The sequence below is a fragment of the Nuphar pumila genome, chromosome 11, assembly GCF_984573655.1.
Source record: "Nuphar pumila chromosome 11, dmNupPumi1.hap1.1, whole genome shotgun sequence".
In the NCBI taxonomy this organism is placed as follows: domain Eukaryota; kingdom Viridiplantae; phylum Streptophyta; class Magnoliopsida; order Nymphaeales; family Nymphaeaceae; genus Nuphar; species Nuphar pumila.
The window spans coordinates 21,490,312-21,511,266 of record NC_143259.1 but is presented as its reverse complement, the minus strand read 5'-3'; the positions used below and the strand labels follow the sequence as shown (position 1 = coordinate 21,511,266).

General features: G+C 36.9%; 1 protein-coding gene and 1 non-coding gene across 4 annotated transcripts in view; one reads left to right on the top strand and one right to left on the bottom strand.

Annotated features, from left to right (window-relative positions):
* Positions 1-20,955, bottom strand: part of LOC149822172 (pleckstrin homology (PH) domain-containing protein) — a 348,671-nt gene that overhangs the window by 59,600 nt on the left and 268,116 nt on the right. For 2 of the 3 annotated variants that reach the window (XM_089980112.1, XM_089980114.1), the window contains exons 42-52: positions 17,054-17,216; positions 16,634-16,903; positions 16,306-16,497; positions 15,581-15,623; positions 15,353-15,483; positions 14,750-15,253; positions 7,497-8,261; positions 7,324-7,397; positions 6,870-7,206; positions 6,410-6,508; positions 6,154-6,309 (exon numbers count right to left, since the gene is read on the bottom strand). In XM_089980112.1, the coding sequence (XP_089836238.1) occupies positions 6,154-6,309; positions 6,410-6,508; positions 6,870-7,206; positions 7,324-7,397; positions 7,497-8,261; positions 14,750-15,253; positions 15,353-15,483; positions 15,581-15,623; positions 16,306-16,497; positions 16,634-16,903; positions 17,054-17,216 (2,734 nt within the window). The remainder of the gene's footprint in view (positions 1-6,153; positions 6,310-6,409; positions 6,509-6,869; positions 7,207-7,323; positions 7,398-7,496; positions 8,262-14,749; positions 15,254-15,352; positions 15,484-15,580; positions 15,624-16,305; positions 16,498-16,633; positions 16,904-17,053; positions 17,217-20,955) is intronic. The other variant, XM_089980113.1, reaches the window with a different exon arrangement.
* TRNAA-UGC (transfer RNA alanine (anticodon UGC)) lies at positions 10,421-10,493 on the top strand. Its single transcript has one exon. It is a non-coding gene; the product is annotated as a tRNA-Ala (tRNA).

Below are 20,955 nucleotides of genomic sequence, written 5' to 3'. Positions count from 1 at the left end.
CGGTTTTGATAAAATAGAAGAGACAAATGAAATCGATTATGTATTCTTATATGATCTTATTGATGACATACAAGAAGATTCTCTTGAAAACATAGATGACACTCACGAGGTATCCCCTCTTGACATAACACTCTCAAATGATAATAATTCAAATACAAATGTTCATGATAGCAATGCCAATATAAATGTTTACTCAAGAAGAAATCAAGAAAAACCTATTAGTGCCCTCGAAAAATACTCTCAAATTTCTGAATCCATTGAGGAACCACAAGTTAGGCATTCTTCTAGAATATCAATACCCCCAAATAGGTTTGTCTCCTATGACTCTTTAACTCCCAACTATCGGGCATGTTTGATAACTCTACACTCTTATTTTGAACCAACCCACTATAATCAAGCTAAATCTATACCTCATTGGGTTGAAGCAATGCAAGTTGAACTAAATGCTTTAAAAAAGGCCAATACTTGGGAAGTAGTTGATCTACCCTCACACAAAAAACCTATTGGTTGTCGTTGGGTCTTCAAAGTTAAAACTAAAAGTGATGGCTCTTTGGAACGATATAAAGCAAGATTGGTTGCTAAGGGATACTCCCAAGAATATGGTATTGATTACGAAGAAACATTCGCCCCCGTAGCTCGTATGACAAGTGTCAGAACCTTAATAGCTGTCGCATCAACCAAAAAATGGCCTATTTATCAACTTGACGTAAAAAATGCTTTTTTAAATGGAAGTTTAAGTGAAGAAGTTTATATGGGTCCACCACCCGGAATAAATATTAAGCAAGGTCAAACACTTCGGCTTTTAAAGGCATTATATGGTCTTAAACAAGCTCCTAAGGCTTGGTATGATCGTTTTAGTGATATCATGATAAAATTAGGATTTCATTCTTGTTATACTGACACTGCTCTTTTTGTTAAAAATGCAGGTTCTAGTATCGTAATTTTGTTGCTTTATGTTGATGATATGATTATCACTGGAAATGATCAAAGTAGTATTATTAATGTTAAAAATATGTTAAAAGATAATTTTGATATGTCTGATTTAGGTTTTCTCAGATATTTTCTTGGAATTGAGGTTGCATATTCTCCTAGAGGATATATTTTGTCACAGATGAAGCTTGCTGCAGATATATGTTCTAAGTCTGGGATTTCTGATGATAAGAAGGTAGAGACTCCCGAGGTTATTAATGCCAAGTTACGGTTAGAGGATGGGGTTCTTCTGGAAGATCCTACACCTTACAGACAACTCATTGGGTCTCTTACATATTTAACCATCACCAGACCAGATATCACTCATGCGGTTCACTCAGTCAGTCAATTTCAGCATGCTCCTACAACCGTGCATATGAGTGCGGTTCTCTGAATCATTCGCTACATTCGGAATACCATCAATAAAGGGCTATTTCTATCCTCCTCTTCCCCTTTGAATCTTCTTGCTTATACTGATGCAGATTGTGGAGGTAATCCCAATGATCGAGTCTCAACTACTGGTTTTTGTGTCTTTTTAGGGGACTCATTGATTGCCTGGCGATGCAAGAAGCAGCAGAAAGTTTCACTATCATCCACTGAAGCTGAGTACCGGGCAATGGCAACCACAACAATGGAACTTGTATGGCTTCGCAGTTTGCTTAAAGATATGGGAGTTGATATTACTGAAGTCTCCAAGCTGTGTTGCGACAATAAGAGTGCCATCTATATTGCAAGCAATCATACTTTTCATGAACGTACGAAACATATCAAAATGGATTGCCACTATGTTCGTGACAAATTTTTACGAGGAACTATTGCTCTGCCATATGTCACTTCAGAATATCAGTTGGCAGACTTCTTCACTAAAACTCTTCCGGCTCCTCGGTTCATGTTTCTTCTCGGCAAACTTTCCGTCCTTCCCCCGTAAAGTTTGAGGGGGGGTATTAAAATGTACCTATTATATATATATATATTCTGTTTATTACATCAATACCCGATAGGGGAATTTTTGTAATTTCACAATTGTTTTAGAAAACAACTATTTTTTCTTTTTTGAACAAATATAATTTTTATTTTTTATTTTTTCATTTCTTTTTTTATTATTTTTGAGGACCAAAAGGGGCTCCAACATAGAAGTCGTTGGAGCCCCCAACGGTCACAAATGTGACCGTTGGGGGCTCCCAACGACTCTATGGGAGCCCCCTTTTGGCTCTCCTTTTGAGGCCCTTTGGCCCTCCTTTTTCCTCCTCCTTCTCTTGTATAAATAGGGGTGATCCCCTTGTGTATTTTCATCTTGGAGAGCTCCTCTCTCTTTTCAATAAGAGGCTTTGTATATTGTTGCCTTCTTAAAGGCTTGTGCTTGTATTGTCCCTTCGTGGACTTGTGATATTTTCTCTTTTATTCATTGTTGTATGTGCTTGTATGCACTCTTTATATTTCCGCAATATCTCATTACAGGAGTCACCCCCTCTCCCTCACTTTATAAAATTAAAAAAAAAGAAAAGGGAAGGGAAAGAGAGAAAAGAGAAAGAGAGAAGAGAGAGAGAAAGAGAGGAAGAGGGAGGAAGATGAAGAAGAAGAATCTTCTTCTCCAGCCATCCAACCACTATTTTTCTTGTCTCTTCCGATTTTGAATAAGGTACGGGTCCCCTCTCTTGAATCAAGTGGGATATTGGGTGTAGATGGGTTTTCATACATGGTTTTAAGGAAACTCATGAGAAAAGTGTAGATCTATGAGTCTACTCCAACATGTATGAAAGAGGATTCATGGATCCTCTTCCATAGATGAGTCTCTCTTTTCCAAACATAAATTTCTGTGCATACTTCTTTTTATGAAAAAAAACAGAGTTTTATGGGCAGTGGGTATGCTTATCTTGATATTGCTTTTAGTGGATAACGATCTTCATAAAAGATGCATATTATGTAACGTGGACGTAGACATGCCAAGGATGAATATAGGATTGATTACATGATCTTTCAGGAATGCATATGAAATCCGTATGATACTAAAGGCTTAATTAAAAAAAAAATCTGTCCAAGCTTATTATGAACATTCTGCATGGTTTATTTCTGTTTATTTGTGGTGTTCTGTTGTGAAGGATTTGATGATTATAGGTGGGATCTTGCTCCTGATCCTCAACTTCACGTGGAGAGGAGAATCCTTATAAATTTAATGGCAGGGCATGGCCAAGCCTGGCAGCACTCCTAGGGTAAATACAATTCAAACAATAGTAATCATTATAGTTGTCTTACAAATATGCTAATCTTGCTTAGGAATCAGAATAACCCAAGAATCAATATGTTTAAGTGATCACGTTGATGTCTGAAACGTAGTTGCCATGAAACCTTATTAGAAAACCAAATGCATGACCATGGGTTTACCAATTCACAGAAATTCAGGTTGCAATAATGCTACAGTTACAATGTATCATATTAGACACCAACACACCACTCTGTAAACACTGAGGAATCAAATATGTCCACCAACACACTGGATGAGCATAATCACTCCAGCCACCGAGTATGTGTTCTATTTGTGTCAGCCAAGCAGCATCCGCATGTACAAGAATGTTTGCTTCAAGTTTATAACACTTATGAATCTGAATACCAAGGAGCTAAGAGATTATGATGATCTGGGAATCGGTTAGCACTGTTAAAGTTTAAAATCATGTAGTAAGCCCATTACATGTTTATACATAACACGGGAATATAACAATATGGACAATTTCTAGTATGCACATTTCGTCAGTTTTCTCCAGTTATTGTCCCCTACCACCATTAATACACCATTTGTTGAATATGCCAAGATTTCTGTGTTTGTATTAGGAGTGCAAAAGATCATACTGGTATATGTCCATTTAGATGCGAGTTTTTTTTAGAGAAGTATCAGCAGTTGGCCTAGCATTACAGTACAAGAACAGTACATGAAATACAGAATAGAAGAAGACTGCTCTTAAGCATCCAATCAACACTCAATTTTTGTTTCTCATAGATATTTAAAATCATATTTTAAAATGTAATGTAGAATGAATTTTTTGGTACCCAGTTAGGTGGGTCAGTCACCTGATCCCATCTTCAAGTTTGAATGTGAATATGGTCTTTAAAGCCTCATTTAGGTCTTTGCTAATTTATTTAAGATTTCCTGAACGACTAATAATTGAGGATAGAATGGTGAGTCCTTCACCCACCAATAACCAACTTCAGACTTAATTCACTGTGAATTGACTATGGTCAGTAAGTGTCAATCCATCCAAATCCTTTCGTTTTATGCATAACGAGACTTGGAATGGTTTTAAAAAATTTGCATAGTATACTAGCTGAGTTGAAGAATCACAAAATGTAAACCGGGTTGTATGAACGTGAAGTCTCAACGTGTAACTGATTAGTTATTTAGGCCAAGCAATTTTTGTTTGCAAATTAACTTTTGTATGTCCGATACTTATGTTGTTGTGTATAAGCTATTGCATGCTCTTATTTGGCATTACTTTCATTATCGTTCGTCAGCGACCGTATCTTCACAGCTATGGTATGCACCTTCTGAGATGTCTCATCGGGATTATGGGACTCTTGGAGTTGCGATTTTGGGGAAAACGAAAAGATAAAAAAACTCCGTGTGCTGTTGCCCCTGAACCCGATATTGAAGTTCTTTCTCCTAGCGATGGTTTTAGGGAGAGTCCGCCACTTTGCTTGGGGGTGGTGTGTAGACACAACTGTTGTTTTGGTATACCAAGAAAAGTGACACTTGTGGATGCTGATTTCTAATACTTCAATGGATGGTGTTGTTTCTTGATATCGATCGATGACTAAGTTTGGAACCCAGTAATAAAATACTTGTGTGCTAAGTTACCTTGGAGACCCCACTTGACCTCGGAAATTCTTACCCGTTTGGTGTATCCACGGAGAATATTAATTAAAAAAATTTACTTAAATTGTGTGCATTTAATAGGGACATGCATATGAAAAAAAAATTATAATAAGAAGTAATAATTTACTCATGCATTGCACCGAAGCCATGCATATTCCTGCTATGCATTAGATCATGCATGTTTACCTGTTCCCTTAACTGTTAAATGTTGGTGAATACACAATGTTGTTCCCTAATGCATGTTAAATTATTGTATTGCTTAAATTGTGATCTCTGTTATTTATTAAATGTTCCCTCATGCTTAATAATTGTTCTCTATTGCATGAATGTTTAACTGAATTATGAATTTGTCATAATTGTACCCCTCTAAGTTATTGTATGAATTCTTATATGTATTCTTTATGCTCATTTGTTTCATTAGAGGTACTTGTACTCAGGATTTCGGTTTTGACACCCCTACTTCTATGGCTTTTCATAGTCGCAGAGGATCAGTGAAGTGACTCGCTTCTGGGAGAGCTACGAGTGCTATATGGTTGTTAGACAACTTCACAGATGAACAATATGACTCTACTTTGCTTTCGTTTCCTTTACATTTACTTGTTATTGCACTCTGATTCTTTTTATGCAATTGTCTTGAAACTACTATTTCTTAATTAATAAAATTTTGGTTTGCTATGGTGTAGATGATAAATGTAAGATCCCTTGTGGTTGATTGGTTATCCAATGGGGAGTGAAACTGTAAAGGCCCTGGGTCTCTGAGAATGTTTCCGCAATGGTTCTTTAAAAAAGAAAAAATCTGCATTTTCAAGAGGTATGAGTTGGGGTCGTTACAGAATTGCTGAAGAACATATATGTGCGTACTGTGTGCATGAACACATGCACATGAGTGTGTATGTGTGCATGTGTTTTGAGTGTGTGTGCGCATGTGTGTGTATGTCAGTTCCAAATAAACCAAACAGTTATAGAACAAATGAGATTTCTAGTTGAACCATTGAAGGACCAATCTAACATGTGCTCAAGGCAGCTATCCTAGACGTCATGCAAAGTGTATATCCGAACCCACACATGACTAAAATTGGTTCGAGTTTGTCCAGACTTTTAGATTTCTCTCAAAAGCATTGTGATGAAACCTGAAGAAAACCAGCCCATGTAGGCCTTAAAATATGGCAAACAATGAAAATGCACAAAAGAAATCCACCAGTATGATAGTACTATTACTTACCAATAACATAGCAACATGAAAAAGAAAAATCACCAATAGAAGCAATTGCTAGAAAAACACAGTCCCACGTCAACAAACTGCATGAGCAATGAGTTACCTGGAGTTTTTCTGATTCACAATTTTCCTGATGCGAAAATGATACTCTCGAATCAAATGCATGGACAATTTTTGGTTCATCTTCTGTGCTCAGTCTAATATAAATATCTTGACCATAACGATTGGTAAAAGTCATGAAAGGGCGAATACTTATTACCTGAAATTCAACATAAGCTTCAAAACACACACACACACACACACAAACAAACAAACACACAAAACAAAAATATTTCAAACAGCACCATTGCAATACAAACCTTTGTTGGAACAGATTGATAAGGGCAAGGTTTTACAGAAACAAATAGATGGATGAAATTTTTAGCACTATCATAGGCTTTAATGACAATTGAGCCATCCTGAAAGACAAAAGTTGTTAGCCATTTCTACCACATTCGTTTAAATAATCCCCAAGGGGTTTGAGGCATTGGAAGGTGCCTTGGCCACTAGACGGGCGGTCAAGGTTCCATTCCCATAAGTGCCAAACCCCTTGCATTAATGAGGGCAAGGGATAAAAGTCAAGGGGTAAGCCCTTGATTATCCCTTGCACAGCCGAAGCTGGGTGACTCCCTGGGGGCAAGGGGTGCACCACGGGTTTACACCATCAGGAAAGTGACTGTAAGTACAGCAGGCTGAGCCAGCAGTACTAGGTCTCTAATTCCGAGGGTGGTTTCCCCATCCTTCATGGAAAAAAATAGCACTGATAAAGTTTTAACATACCAGACCACCAAGAGTAGAAAGGTCATAAACTGGACCAAAAACTTGCCCATTAGGTCCACTAATTGCAGCAGAGAGCCCCATATTTATGAAATTTATCATTGAGACAATCGTATATCTTTCAACCATCTCCTCCCAGGTAATTTGACTGACAACATTCTCATTGCCTTTGCACGAAAGGAATGAAGAAGAATAATGTCTTCTTGATGGTAGGTTTACTAGCCTACATGTAAGTGGAGGACACCATGCACAATCAACCCAGTATGGAGCATAAATACTGATAACCTTTGGTAGCAGTTGTTCCATGCCAAGGTTTTGATCAAGAATGACATCAACAACCCTGCACAGTATTATTAAGCTGGAACACCTCTGATAAACCCAATAGATTGGATACTTCATAATTAACCAATTTGAAATGCATGAGACAAAAATATATTGTAAAAGCTTCATCACGCACCTTCCTGAAAAAGAGCTCCTCAAACTCAATGTTTTGGATGGCTTCTGGTTGGCATGGGATATTAAGACAGCTTCCTGTAAAATATTGGTGTCAACATACCGAAAATTGATAGCAACAGAAATAAACAATGTTACACAACAAAGAAACATTACTCAAGCAGAACTGAATCTTACATTTATTGGTTTCCAACCCCCTTGTAGAAAGAGCGAAATATATAAAGGATTGTGCAAATCAGCATCATAGATATTTATGGATTCTCCAGGATGAAGTACTACTCGAGATTGAATCACAAAAGCACCACTAGGTTTTCTTTCAAGAACAGAAAGCTCTGCAGATAATGGAAGAAAATTTTTAAGAGACAGTGGAGACTTAAGCACAAGCTTCCAATCATGGATGGGATCTGAATGAATATCGTTTCCAATCTCTGTGGCCTGTGTGCTCAAACAAAACCATAGTCCATTGGCATTCTCGGAAGAACTCCCACTCATCAATGGGCAGTGAAGAAGGTCCTCAGCCTCAATGAGAGATGACAGACAAAATTGAGGAACTTCATCAGGATGACCATCATCCACTGACTTAACAAACCTGTCAGAGAATGAACTCCACGAATATTCACTTGAATCTAAGGGACTCTTTGGCAATATCTTTAATATGCCAGGAGTTGTCAGGCCTGACAGAGGGAGTGGGATACTTTCTCCTGGTTTCAGAAGTCCAACCATCTGACATTTGGCACCATTACGTATCTTTCTTCTATTTCTTGTCCATCTCCTTTGCCGGACATGCTTTAAAGAATTTTCATGGTTGAATGAGTAAGGCCACTTAAGATGTTCAAGGTCAGATGAATACACCCATCCATCAGCAGTGTTTACTGACGACATATATACATTCCAATCGTCAATCCATTCCCATCCTGGTGGCAACTCAATAGCAGGGAGTACCTAGATGATGCAATAAGAAAGATAAGAAAGTCCTAACACATAAATGGAAGACATACAATCACACAAATAATGATTCCTAGAGAAAAAGGTTAGGGAGAATAAACACTTCACACAATACAAGTAACACCAAAACATGCTAGAAGCACTTTTCACACTGTTCAGTTTTAAGAAAGTAATGACATATTCATGAATATTAAGCTCAAATTATGAAGAAGCAGGGCGGTATATCAATATGGTTCATTAATACTAGGTGACACATGGAACATAACATATAAAACACTGATCAAGATGATAAAACAATGGATATAAAAAGGCAAAGCAAACAAATAACCAAGTCCCTTAAAGCTTACAAAATGAAACTACATAAATATTGTTAAGGCATGTATGCCATGATTTTTTTCCTGTAGTTAAGAATTCTAACCGGTGGAGAGGCTCAACAGCTAGTGTTGAGCCCTCCAAGTTGACTTTGAGTCAACAAACAAAAAAGACAAAAAAAATGAAAAGAAAAAAAGAAAAAAAGAAAAAAAGAAAAAGAAGAAAAGTAAAAAATACAAAAAGAATTACAACATATTCATAATTATGAATATGCGCAAAAGAGAAATGACTAAAATACCCTTGCGGGTTTTACAAGAAAAAAGAAACATATATATTTACATATATATATATAAAGATAGATACATATACATATATACATGATGTATATATGTATATGTATCTCTCTTTATATATATATATACAAATATTTACATAAAGAGAGATACATTTTAACAATAAGACCCATATTTAAAAAAAAAAAATTGTTGTTTCGGATCTGGATCTTTACCCTCTCCCCCCCCCTTCTATTCTATTTAAACCCCCCATACATCGTGCACTGCTTACACAATTTATTTGGCTGATGTACGATTTTGTACATCGTGCATTGCTTATGCAATTTATTTAGCTGATGTACGGTTCCGTACGTCATGTATCACTTACACAGTTTATTTAGCTTGATGTGTGGTTTCGCACATCGAGACTTGTTTTATGTCATTTACAATGTCGCCGCACTGTAATGTGCACAGGCTTATGTTTTGATATATATGTATTATATATACATATATATAACTTTGTAAGGTATGCAGTTTTGCGTACTCCTGCCTACCTTGCATTACGCTTGCATTTAAAGACGCAGATTTGCGCATCCTCGCCAAGTCTTTAAAGAAAAAAGAAATTTCACATGCGAGATTTCAAAGCTCGTAATATTCATTGTTTCGAAAAGCAAAAATGAATATTTGGCGGTTGTAAATTCGCAACCAAGTCTTTTCCTCAACCCTGTGTATCCCTAAGTGGTACGTATAGTTCTTTATGATATCCAAAATGACTCGGATACTCCCGACCTAAAACACAGGACTTTGAGATTCATAAATAGTGTTGGAGTTTCTTTCTGAGAAACCTGTACCCCTCTCATCGTAATGGTACTATCAGATATGCACGACATTTTAGTATTATGATAATTGGATGAGAGGTTTATGGTAACCTTGTAGCGTGCAAATGCATAATGATAACATGAAAATCACATAAATGATGATAATCGCCTTCATAGGCAAGATGATCGAGTTGGTTTGAAAGACTAGAGCACATAGAATGGGTCATCAGTTAAAATAGAACCTGACATACTCATTAGTCTTTTTGGTTCCGTCAAGAAAGAGGATGGGATGGTACAAAAACTCTGATGGAGAGGTTGTTAACAACTACGCTCCTCGAGTAGCAATTGACTCGATGTCCAAGGTCATCAGAGTTAGGGGACGACACTACCAAAAAATTATCCTAGGTGATAGATCCCATGTACTTCTGCAGAAGTTGGATGCATCCCTTGCCACGAATGCCTCCAGGGAATTTTCTCTCGATCACTGGCCGTCCCCTTAAGAAAGAACTCAGCTAGTTGTCCGAGGTATCAAAATAAATAAAATAACAAACCCCCGAGCAGTCTCAGTTATTTCTACGTTCTCTCATGTGCGTACCCTCAGGACAGTTAATATCGAAACAAGATTATCATGCACATTTTTCTTATTCTGAACTGCACATCACGAAAGGGACAATGCATATGTTAGATTTGTTCTTAATTTTGATATTTATGCACCTACCAGATTTTTATCAATCTAACCCGTTTCACGTAAAATGGGGATGTAGCTCAAACGGTAGAGCGCTCGCTTTGCATGCGAGAGGCACGAGGTTCGATACCCCGCATCTCCATTTCTACCCACTCAAATCCTAACTCCGCCTGTGTATAACCGTTTAGTTATACACTGCCGGTCCCAAGCCCGGATAAAGGAGGAGGGTTGTGGTAGGCCAGTGACAACCAGCATAAAAACTTAGTCACACCCTATGAATATGAACAAATATGAGAATTTCGTTGGGGCGTTCCCTATTGAGCGACACGCTATACTCTATAGGCCCGGAGGCAGTGATAAATGGGCAAGGGTCGCTAGGTCGTCGCCCAGAAGCGACGCGTCACACCGGCACCCGAGTGTGGTGTCAAATAGGCAAGGGTTCCCTCACTTTGTTGGACGGGTGGGGGTAAAGAAGATAGTTCACGACCATAAAATTAGGTTAGCCACTTGGAACATAGGGTCTTTAACTGATAAGTTGGTAGAGTTAGTAAATGTTATGTAGGAGAAAGATGAATATTTTATGTCTATAAGAGACCAAATGAGTAGGTGAGAAAGCAAAAGTGATAGAACCTTGGGGATATAAGATTTGGTATACAGGAATAAATAGGAATAGGAATGGAGTAGGGATTGTTATTAGTCGTGAGTTTATAGATAATGTAGTTGAGGACCGTAGGAAGGGTGATAGGATTTTACTTATTAAATTAGTATTAGGTACGGATATTATTAATATTATTAGTGTTTATGCACCTCAAGTAGGTTTAGATGATTACATTAAGCGTCAATTTTGGGAAGATTTAGATAAAGTAGTACAAGGGATATCTTATGGAGAAAAGCTTTTCATCGACGGTGACCTTAAGGGACATGTAGGCATTAGTAGGGATGGGTTTGAGAGTATCTATGGAGGCTATGATATAGGAGAAAGAAACGAAAGTGGAGAAAGGATTTTAGATTTTGGTTTGTCCTATGATATGATCTTAGCAAACACTTGGTTTAGGAAGAGGGAGTCTCACCTAGTAACATTTAAAAGTGGGGTTAATACGAGTCAGATAAATTTTTTCCTACTTAGAAAGAGAGATAGGGGTGGTTGCATCGATTGTAAGGTTATACCGGGAGAAAGTGTAGCTACACAACATAGAGTCTTAATTTTAGATCTTAGAATTAGAAAATGCCGCAAAAGGGATAGCCATAGGATAGATCCTAGAATTAAGTGGTGGGCACTGAAAGGAGCTAAACAATAAATGTTTGTAAAGCAGGTAGTTAAGGAAGTTGATTGGTGTCTCGAGGAGGATTCAGAATCAATGTAGAATAAGATAGCGGGTGGCATGAGAAAGGTGGCTGAGGAGGTATTGAGTGAGTCTAAAGGCAGTGCACTGCTAGGAAATGATACATCATGGTGGAACGAGGATGTCAAATTAGCTATTAAGGTTAAAAGAGAGTGTTATAGAAATCTAAGTAAGAGTCGTGATAATGAGAATTTGGAGAAGTATATGATAGCAAAGAAGGAAGCTAAAAAAGTAGTTCGAAACGCGAGGGATAAAGTATATAAGGAGGTTTATGACAAGTTGGATACCAAAGAGGGCGAGAAGGATATTTATAGCCTTGCAAAGATGAGAGATAGGAAATCGAGGGATCTGGGTATGGTTAGATGTATCAAGATGAAATGCAAAGGGTTTTAGTCAAAGATGAGGAGATTAAGGAGAGATGGAAAGATTATTTTGATAAGCTATTTAATGAAAGTGATGCTCAGGATCTTGGAGACTTCTCCATTCCTTTTCATGAGATGAATCATGACTTCATGCGCAAGATTCAAAAGAAAGAAATTGCAGAAGATTTGAAGAAAATGAAATCAAGGACAGTTGGCCCAAATGGTATACCTATCGAGGCTTGAAAATGCTTGGGTGAGAAAGGTTTATAATGGTTGACAAATTCTTTTAACAAGATTTGGAGGACACATAAGATGCCTAATGAGTGGAGGAAGAGTACTTTGGTGCCTCTATATAAGAATAAGGGTGATATACAAGATTGCACAAACTATCGTGGTATAAAACTCATGAGTCATACTATGAAACTTTGGGAGAGGGTGATTGAGTATAGGTTGAGGAGGGTTGCCATGATATCGGAGAATCAATTTGGTTTTATGCCTGAAAGATCAACTATGGAAGCTATACATCTTCTTAGACAACTTATTGAGAGATATAGAGAGAGGAACAAAGATTTGCATATGGTTTTTATTGATTTGGAGAAGGCATACGATAGAGTACCTAGGGATGTTCTCTGGTGGACAATGATGAAGAAAGGTGTTTCTCTCAAGTACATTAGTATAATTAAAGATATGTACGAAGGAGTAGTAACCAATGTCCGCACTTGTGGAGGGGTGACAACCAATTTTCCTATAATGGTTGGGTTACATCAAGGATCTGCATTAAGCCCTTTCCTATTTGCTATAGTGATGGATGAGCTTACGAGATCAATTCAAGAAAATGTGCCATGGTGTATGTTGTTTGCTGATGATATTGTTTTGATTGATGAGTCTAGAGTTGGGGTTAATACTAAGTTAGAATTATGGAGACAGACATTGGAAGCAAGAGGTTTTAAGTTGATTAAGAGTAAGACAAAATATATGGAATGTCGGTTTAGTAAGCAACAAAGTAGTGATGGGAGTGTAGTGAAGCTTGGTGAGCAAGAAATACCGGTGGATGACTGTTTCAAATATTTGGTATCTATCATTCAAAAGTATGGAGAAATTGATGAAGATGTAAATCATAAGATAAAAGTTGGGTGAATGAAATGGAAACGTGCAACTGGAGTGTTGTGTGATCGTAGAATGCCATTGCGGTTGAAGGAAAAGTTTTATAGGACGACAATTAGGCCCGATTTACTGTATGGTACAGAATGTTGGGTTGCCAAGAGACATCATATTCAAAAAATGAGTGTAGCTGAGATACGTATGCTTAGATGGATGTGTGGAAATACAATAAAAGATAAGATTCAAAACGAGGAGATACGTAAGAAGGTAAGTGTTGCATCCATTGAAAATAAGATGAGAGAGAATCGTTTACGGTGGTTTGGACATATTCGGCGAAGGCCTAATGATGCTCCAGTTAGAAGGATGGAGAAATGGAAAAATATATTAGTTAAAAGAGGTCGGAGTAGGCCTAAGAAGACTTGGATGGAGATGATAGAAAATGATATGAATGCTTTGAACCTGACCGAGGACATGGCATTGGATAGAAATGATTGGAGGAGAAGGATTCATGTGAAAGACCCAGAATGATTTTCTTTTTTGGTTCATATCGCCGACCCCAATTGTTTTGGGATGAAGGCGTAGTAGTTGTTGTTTGTTTGTTGTAACCCGTTTCACGGGTACATGTGATGATTAGGTCGGAACGACAAGCGATGACATGATGATGTAATGATATCAAGATGAGACTCTTTCCCTGACGTTTTGCTTCTGATGACATTTTTGTAATTTGGTATAAGGGTCTCTTTGAAATTTCACTTTTCGTATAAACTTTAATTATTAAAACCTCGTTTTGAATCTATTTGGTTTCAATGAATGTACGGAGTTACAAATCCGTTATATAAAGGAAAGTTCGCCTGTAATGCACCCAAGGTCCGTTGCCTCGTTATTTCAAACACCATTTTTTCATTGCACTGCTATTTTAAACTCTGAAAAATGAATGATTACAAAGCTTTCAATTTTTTATTAAAAAGTTACAAGTCCGGGATTTTGGGGGAGTTACAATTACCACAGAACAGGTGCAGAATGTGGTCAGTTTGTTTGAGCCACCAGTCCTACTTAACACTGCACTTGGATTAAGGGTGTGGAGGACCTCTCCTGTTCTATGTATTTGTGATGTAATTAAGGTCTTGCCTTCATCTGTTCCCATGCTGCTCCTGAAGTCTTTTGTTTCTCAATATGATCTCTATCACCATCTATATTCCCTTTATCGATTCTCCTATCCCATCTAGGTGTATAAAAAATGGGTCTTAGGCCTCCCCTGCCCTCACTGTTTCATGTATGATGCAAAAGATAAAAAAGCCTTTTCAATATCTTAACCACAAGTCAATATCATATAAATGACTTTGTGAAGTCAATTCCTTTGTTGTATATCATGATCCAACTCAATAGGACAAACCAAATCATGAATGAATGAAAAATTATCACCATAATATGCTGCATGGCCAGCTTGAAATATTTTGAAATGCATTATTGAATATTTATTTTCCAAGGAATTCATGAAATCACAAGCATCCCAGAATGCAAATAAAACATGCAAAGTCATAAGCTCATTATATTGTGAATAATTACACTTAAATGAGTGAAAAAATACCCACCTTCTGAGAGGATTCTCCATTTCTAAGTAGCTTGTTCGATGATGAAGAATCATGAGAGTAATTACCTACCCATCCATTTTGGGGGTCATATATCTGAATTTCAAAAAACTCCTCTGTGATGATCTCTCCCTTTTCCATCACAATGTGTCGATCAATTGGCTCTATAGTACCAGAAGCATTAGACTGAAGGGCTAAATCAAATGCATAATCAGTGTTGTTAACAACACAAACAAGAGACCTAATAGCAACATGCCTGTTGCCATCTCTGACAGTTACTTCACTGGCAACTAAATCATTTCCTAACCTCCAACAGGCTGCATGGGCAGCATAGTTTAACTTTAAACTAGTCCAAGGTCCATCCATGCTAGGACTAATCTGAAGGGATCCTGGTTCCATATGTTTAGAGAATACCTGACCATCATTTTCAGCTACAGAACTGGAAAAGAGGAATACCCCACACCTTATCTTCCCATGGAAATATTCAGATTTCTTTGTGTAAATTCTCTGCAGCACAAACAACAACTTTATTATATGATTACTTGAAAGCTCTTAAGGAAACACCGCTTGATATTAAAATAAAGAGTCTGAATCAAGAGTACATACATCCTCTGTCTCTTTCATTGCAGACAGCTCTATCCACCCTAAGCTATGGACAAAATCAGAGGAAGTTGAACCTGTATTTGGTAGTCTAGTTATCTGTGCCAATGGTGCCGAGTAACAACCTATAGGCTCACCTGCAAAAGAATTTTCCAAAAACATCAGGAGAAAGATATCAATATCTTCAAAGGGAATATACATAAAGTGAACAAATAGGGTAAAAAAGCCAATTACCTTTCCCCAAATCAGTCACAATAAGGTCAAATTTGCAGCATTCCTGAAGAGATTTACGAAATCAGAGAAAAGTTGATGAATCTTAAGTTAAAATTTAAAAATGAAGAGGCAGAGCTAGATATATCTTAGTAACAAAATCAAGGAAGATAATCCCAGCATCTTTTGATGTGAAAATCAGAAAATATGTGAAGCTAAAGAAAATAATAAGGTACTAATAGGAGATCAAACATCAGCATAACTTTGCATGAGGTTTCAGGAGTGAACACAAAGGGATACAAATCACATATCAACAGGATTTCTTGTGTAGATGTGTAATATATGGAATTTTGTCATTTCATTATTTTCAGGGCTGCTTCTATCTTTCATCAGGATTTCTTATCTCATATCAACTAATGTTCTGAATAAGGACATTTTGGTCCAGCATATAAAGAGATGTCTTAACAAGAGGCCGACTAGTCAACAGTTTTTTGTAATAACCATAATTGAATAGAACGAGCTTTTACCCTCCAATGAGCCCTCTAATTTGCAGCTGCAACCATATATTTGTTTCTTTGTGGAAAATCCACTGTTCTCTGAACCATGTTTGCCCAGTCGTAGCTACCCATACCTATGTTACTATTGATGCCGAAAACCTTAAATTGACAATGCTACTCTAGTTTTTTAATCCACCATCTAACCAATACTTTATGAATGGATGAAATAAAGATATATAGTATTATACATACCACAGAATCAACTTTAAAGAAGAATCTCTCTCCCCAGTTAACGAGAGAAAGACCATCAGAATTACATTCTGAGCTTATAAAACATGTGCGTGCCGTTTGCTGCTGTAGTAGGGACTCTGGCATACAGTCATTTGGAGAAATTCGGATTGCAACAACATACTGGTGGTTATTTATCACATCATCACATGGTAGCTGCATTGTTCAAACATAAGACGTTAATCAACTTAGAAAGAAAGCATTTATAGAAGCGAGTCAGAAGTGATTTTTTTGTGGGCAGGAAGTAAATTGAGATGAGAACAATTTATTTGTTCGTGGAAAGTAACTTAACCTCTCCATCAGCGATGACTACCACTACCATCTTCCTAGATGTTCCAGAATTCACATCCTTTACACGAGAAGTCAACATGTTTTTTGACACAGGAACCTTCACAGGTGTCACATCCCCAGACCGCAATCTGATTATGTTGGAAATGCCCCCAGCTTCAGTAGCACGAAGGAATATGTCATGGTCAAGCTTATTCTGTGGTATAATGCAGTAAATTTTCTTGTGTTGGATGTCTAAGATATAGGCCCCATCAAAAGTGGATGAATTCTTTCGCTGCCCAACACAGCAAACCAAAAATAGATATTGGTATATCAATTATCAAAAGATGAAACAAAAACATATCAATGCATCATTTCAGGTTATATGATATAAACTAAAGATAGAAGATATATGAAAAAAATTAGAATGACATTCAAGGCATACCATCATTCTGTAGGATTCTTGAACCTGACTAAGACTACTCCACCTTGCATAGGCTTGCAGAATTAGGTTTGTATTTGAAACAGATATATTTAAGTTCAAGTCCCTTGTGGAGGTGATTCGTAGCTGGGAGGACATACCAGCTGCATTTATATCATACTGGTATCTGAAAAAGAATTCATGAATTATACACAAAAACAAGACACAAAACACTCAACATGTTGAAGAGGCCATTTGTAGCAAACGTTCAGTGCAGGAAGAATAAAAGAAAAAAGATAATTTTTTACCTTTTACTTTTGTATTTTTATTCTTGTAATTGATCCTGCCCTTTAGGGGCAACTTTGTCATTTTTTGTAGCAGTTGGGACTAACCCAATGGCTAATTGTGCAAGCCTCCTCCAGTCTTGTATATATATATATATATATATCCCATATTTTTTAGTGCATTTCTTAAGCATTTTAAGTGAAATCAAATATTATTTTTTATATTGTTCTTGTGCTCATTTCAGAACTTCAGTGTGTGTCCTTAGTGGCTTGTGTATTGCCCTTAGTGGCCTAGTGCTTGTGCACATTTTTTGCGACTTTGAGATTGTATTCTTCTCTGTGGTTTCATTACATGGTATCAGAGCATTGGGCTTTTGAGATTCTATTGTATTTCTTTTTTCTTTCTTCCTATCATTCTTGTTCGTGGTTTGTGGTTGCGGAAAGAGGCTACCTTGAAGTGAAGGAGATCAAAGCTTCCATCCCATCATGTTTGATAAAGAACCCGTGACGGTGATCTCATTCAAGCTTAAAGATTCAAATTATCTCATGTGGACCACCTCAATGGAAAATCATCTTATAGATGAGAAACTTTTGAGGCATGTGAGTGGTTCAACTAAAGAGCCACAACTCATATTCACAAAGATAGATGTAAATCAAATTAAGGCTCTTGATGATGGTGAACATGAGAAAGCCCTTCAAGAATATTAAAACAAGATGAAAGATTGGAACACCATGAAGGTGAGTTCTGTGTTGTTCCTCATTTTCAGAATAAATTAATATATCATCAATAAAAACTATGACAAATTGATCCAATTTTTTTTTAAAATACGATTCATAAGATCCATGAAGACTGTTGGCGCATTCTGAAATGAAGTCGTCATTCACGACTGGGTTTGGATCTCGGATCCAGACCCAACTCGAGTTTATTTAGTCACATGTTCATTAATGGTCTATTGTAATTTTTCTTGTTGTGTAATGGGTATTTTCGTACCCTAATATTTGTACCAGCCTATACATAATGATAAGCCAAATACCGTAGACTCTAATTGGGGTTTTCTGCAGCCACTACGTTCTCTCTCTCTATTCTTTATTCGTTCTTATGATTGAATGACAGAACCCATGATTTCTAACATGGTATCAGAGCTAAAGATCCAATCTTGAAGATCGTGCCCTTCTTATGAGCCTCAAGTCGAGTTTCTCTGTCTCTTTCTAAGGTATCTCTCAATCAGATCTCATTTATTCTTCATTTTATTCTCTTGTTCTTAAACCCAATCTTAAATCTATTCAAGTTAACGTGTTTCCTTTCTTCTAAAATCCGAGTTTTTGGATTTGTTCATGTCGACTTTTCTAAATTTTACTGCATAGCCTGATTTTCTACCTCGGATCTGTAGATTGTTATTTAAAGAAAAAAAAAAGGCAACCGAGTTCTCTCAAATTGAAATATCTGTTCTGAATTTTATTTGTTGAACCCAAAGTGAACCTTCTAGTCTTTTACTCTTTCTTATTTTTAGTTTTCTCTTGTTTCTTGTTTTCGCCTTCAATCGACTATGAATTCATTTTCCTCTTATCAATCTGGTCTTTCTTCCAACTTTGTCAACTTATATCTAAGAAACTGAACAATTCTAATTTCCTAACCTGGAAGACACAAATCATCCCATTGATAAGAAGTCAGGATCTTTCTGGACATCTGGATGGTTCTGTTTCTGTTCCTTTAGAGTTCATATCACAAGAAGGAAAGAATGGGGAGGGTGACACTTCTATTACCTTTGTTAGAAAACCAAAGTACATATTCTGGATGAAGCGAGATCAGGCTTTGGTTGCCTACATCACTTCCACTCTGTCACAGGAGGTGCTTGTGGCAATCCCAGATGACTGCTCAACCATGCAGTTATGGCACCGACTTGTTCAGACATGTTCTCAAGTTTCTCAGGCCAGAGTTCTATTTTTAAAGAAAGAGTTTCAAATGCTGAGAAAGGATTCCATGACTTCATGGAGTACTTAAACAAAATGAAGACTATCACAGATCAGTTGGCCAAGGGATTCTCTGAAGATATTCACACTCACATTGGAGCACAAGACGTTCTTGCCACAGAAGTTACTTATGGTCGAAGACGTGGTAGGTATGAATCTCGAGAAAGAGGAGGTCAAGAGAGAAACGAACAAGGAGATCGTGGAATATTGCCTACACCCAATATTCCTCCTAATTTGCAGAGGCAAAGGACAATACCCACTTGCTTTCTATACAACAAAAAAGAGCACATCAAAGCTAATTGTTGGTTTAATCCTCAAAATAGAGGAAAGCAATCAGAGACAAGAAAGGGAACCAACAAATTGAAGAATAGTGGAGAAGTTAAAGAGTTGTTATTATCTGCCTTGGCTTAATTGAATCTGAAAAAGAATGATCAAGGCACTTGGTATGTTGATTCCGGTGCAACTACTCATGTTACTGGTGATGCTGATAAGCTCCTAAATCTTGTTCCTTATGTTGGTAGAAATAATATAGTTACTGAAGATGGATCTCATCATCATATTTCTCACATTGGAAACTCTGTCATCCATATGTCCAACTCTTCACTTGCTCTTTCAAATGTCATTCATACTCCTAGTATCAAGAAAAATATTGTTTCTATCTCTAAGCTTGTAGATGATATTAATGCTTCGATTGAGTTTATTCCTTTTTTTGTTCATGTCAAGGATGTTCACACGAGGGAAACATTCGCTGAAGAAAAACATCAAGGGAACATGTACGTGTTCCAAGAGAATCCTTCCACTCGTGTTCAGCCTGTTGATCCCACCATGAAGCTCACATCTTCTTCAGTTCATCCTGAGAGTGTTTTTAGTCTTTCTGAATGCATTGAGCCGAATCTTTGGAATGGTCGTCTGGGTCATTGTAGTAGTCGTTTTATCCAAATGCACTATTAACCCTTACAAATATTTAGTTTCTACTAAGGATGGTACCCTCTTTGAAACTAAAAAGCATTGAAACTCTAAAAAATGTTTCAAGAGAATTTCATGTTTGAAAAGTTAAAGTTATTCCTAAACTTAATCTAAACTTGTTTTTCATTTTCCTATCTGATCATGGGAATGATGACTCATCAAAAAAATATTGCGTGCAAGATCGTTAGTAAAGGAAGCTGACTGGGCAAGGCTATAGGAAGGGAGATCTCTATTACATGGATTTTCTCCATATTCTCAAAGAATCTTTCTGTAATCATGTTAATGAAAAAGATATTAGACTATGGTACAAAAGATTAGGCCATCAAAATATTTCAAAATTATCTACTTTCCCATTTTTGAAGGATTCGTGTAATAAAAAAATTTGTTTGTAATGTTTGTATACTTGACAAAATAAAATCTATTCCTTTTTGTTTCTAAAAATCAATTTGAATTAATGCATTCAAGTGTATGGAGACCCACTATTGTTATATCGAAAGAAGGTATTTCATATTACGTTGTGTTTATTGATGACTATATTGATCTACTTAGGCTAAAATCCAAAGGTTTTTCATGTTTAAAAGAGTTTCATAATCTTGTGAAGAACCAATTCAACATAAACATTATTATTTTTCGTTCCAACTTGGGAGGTGAATACTTATCCAATGAATTAAAAAAATATTTGAAAGATCATGGAATTATCCATCC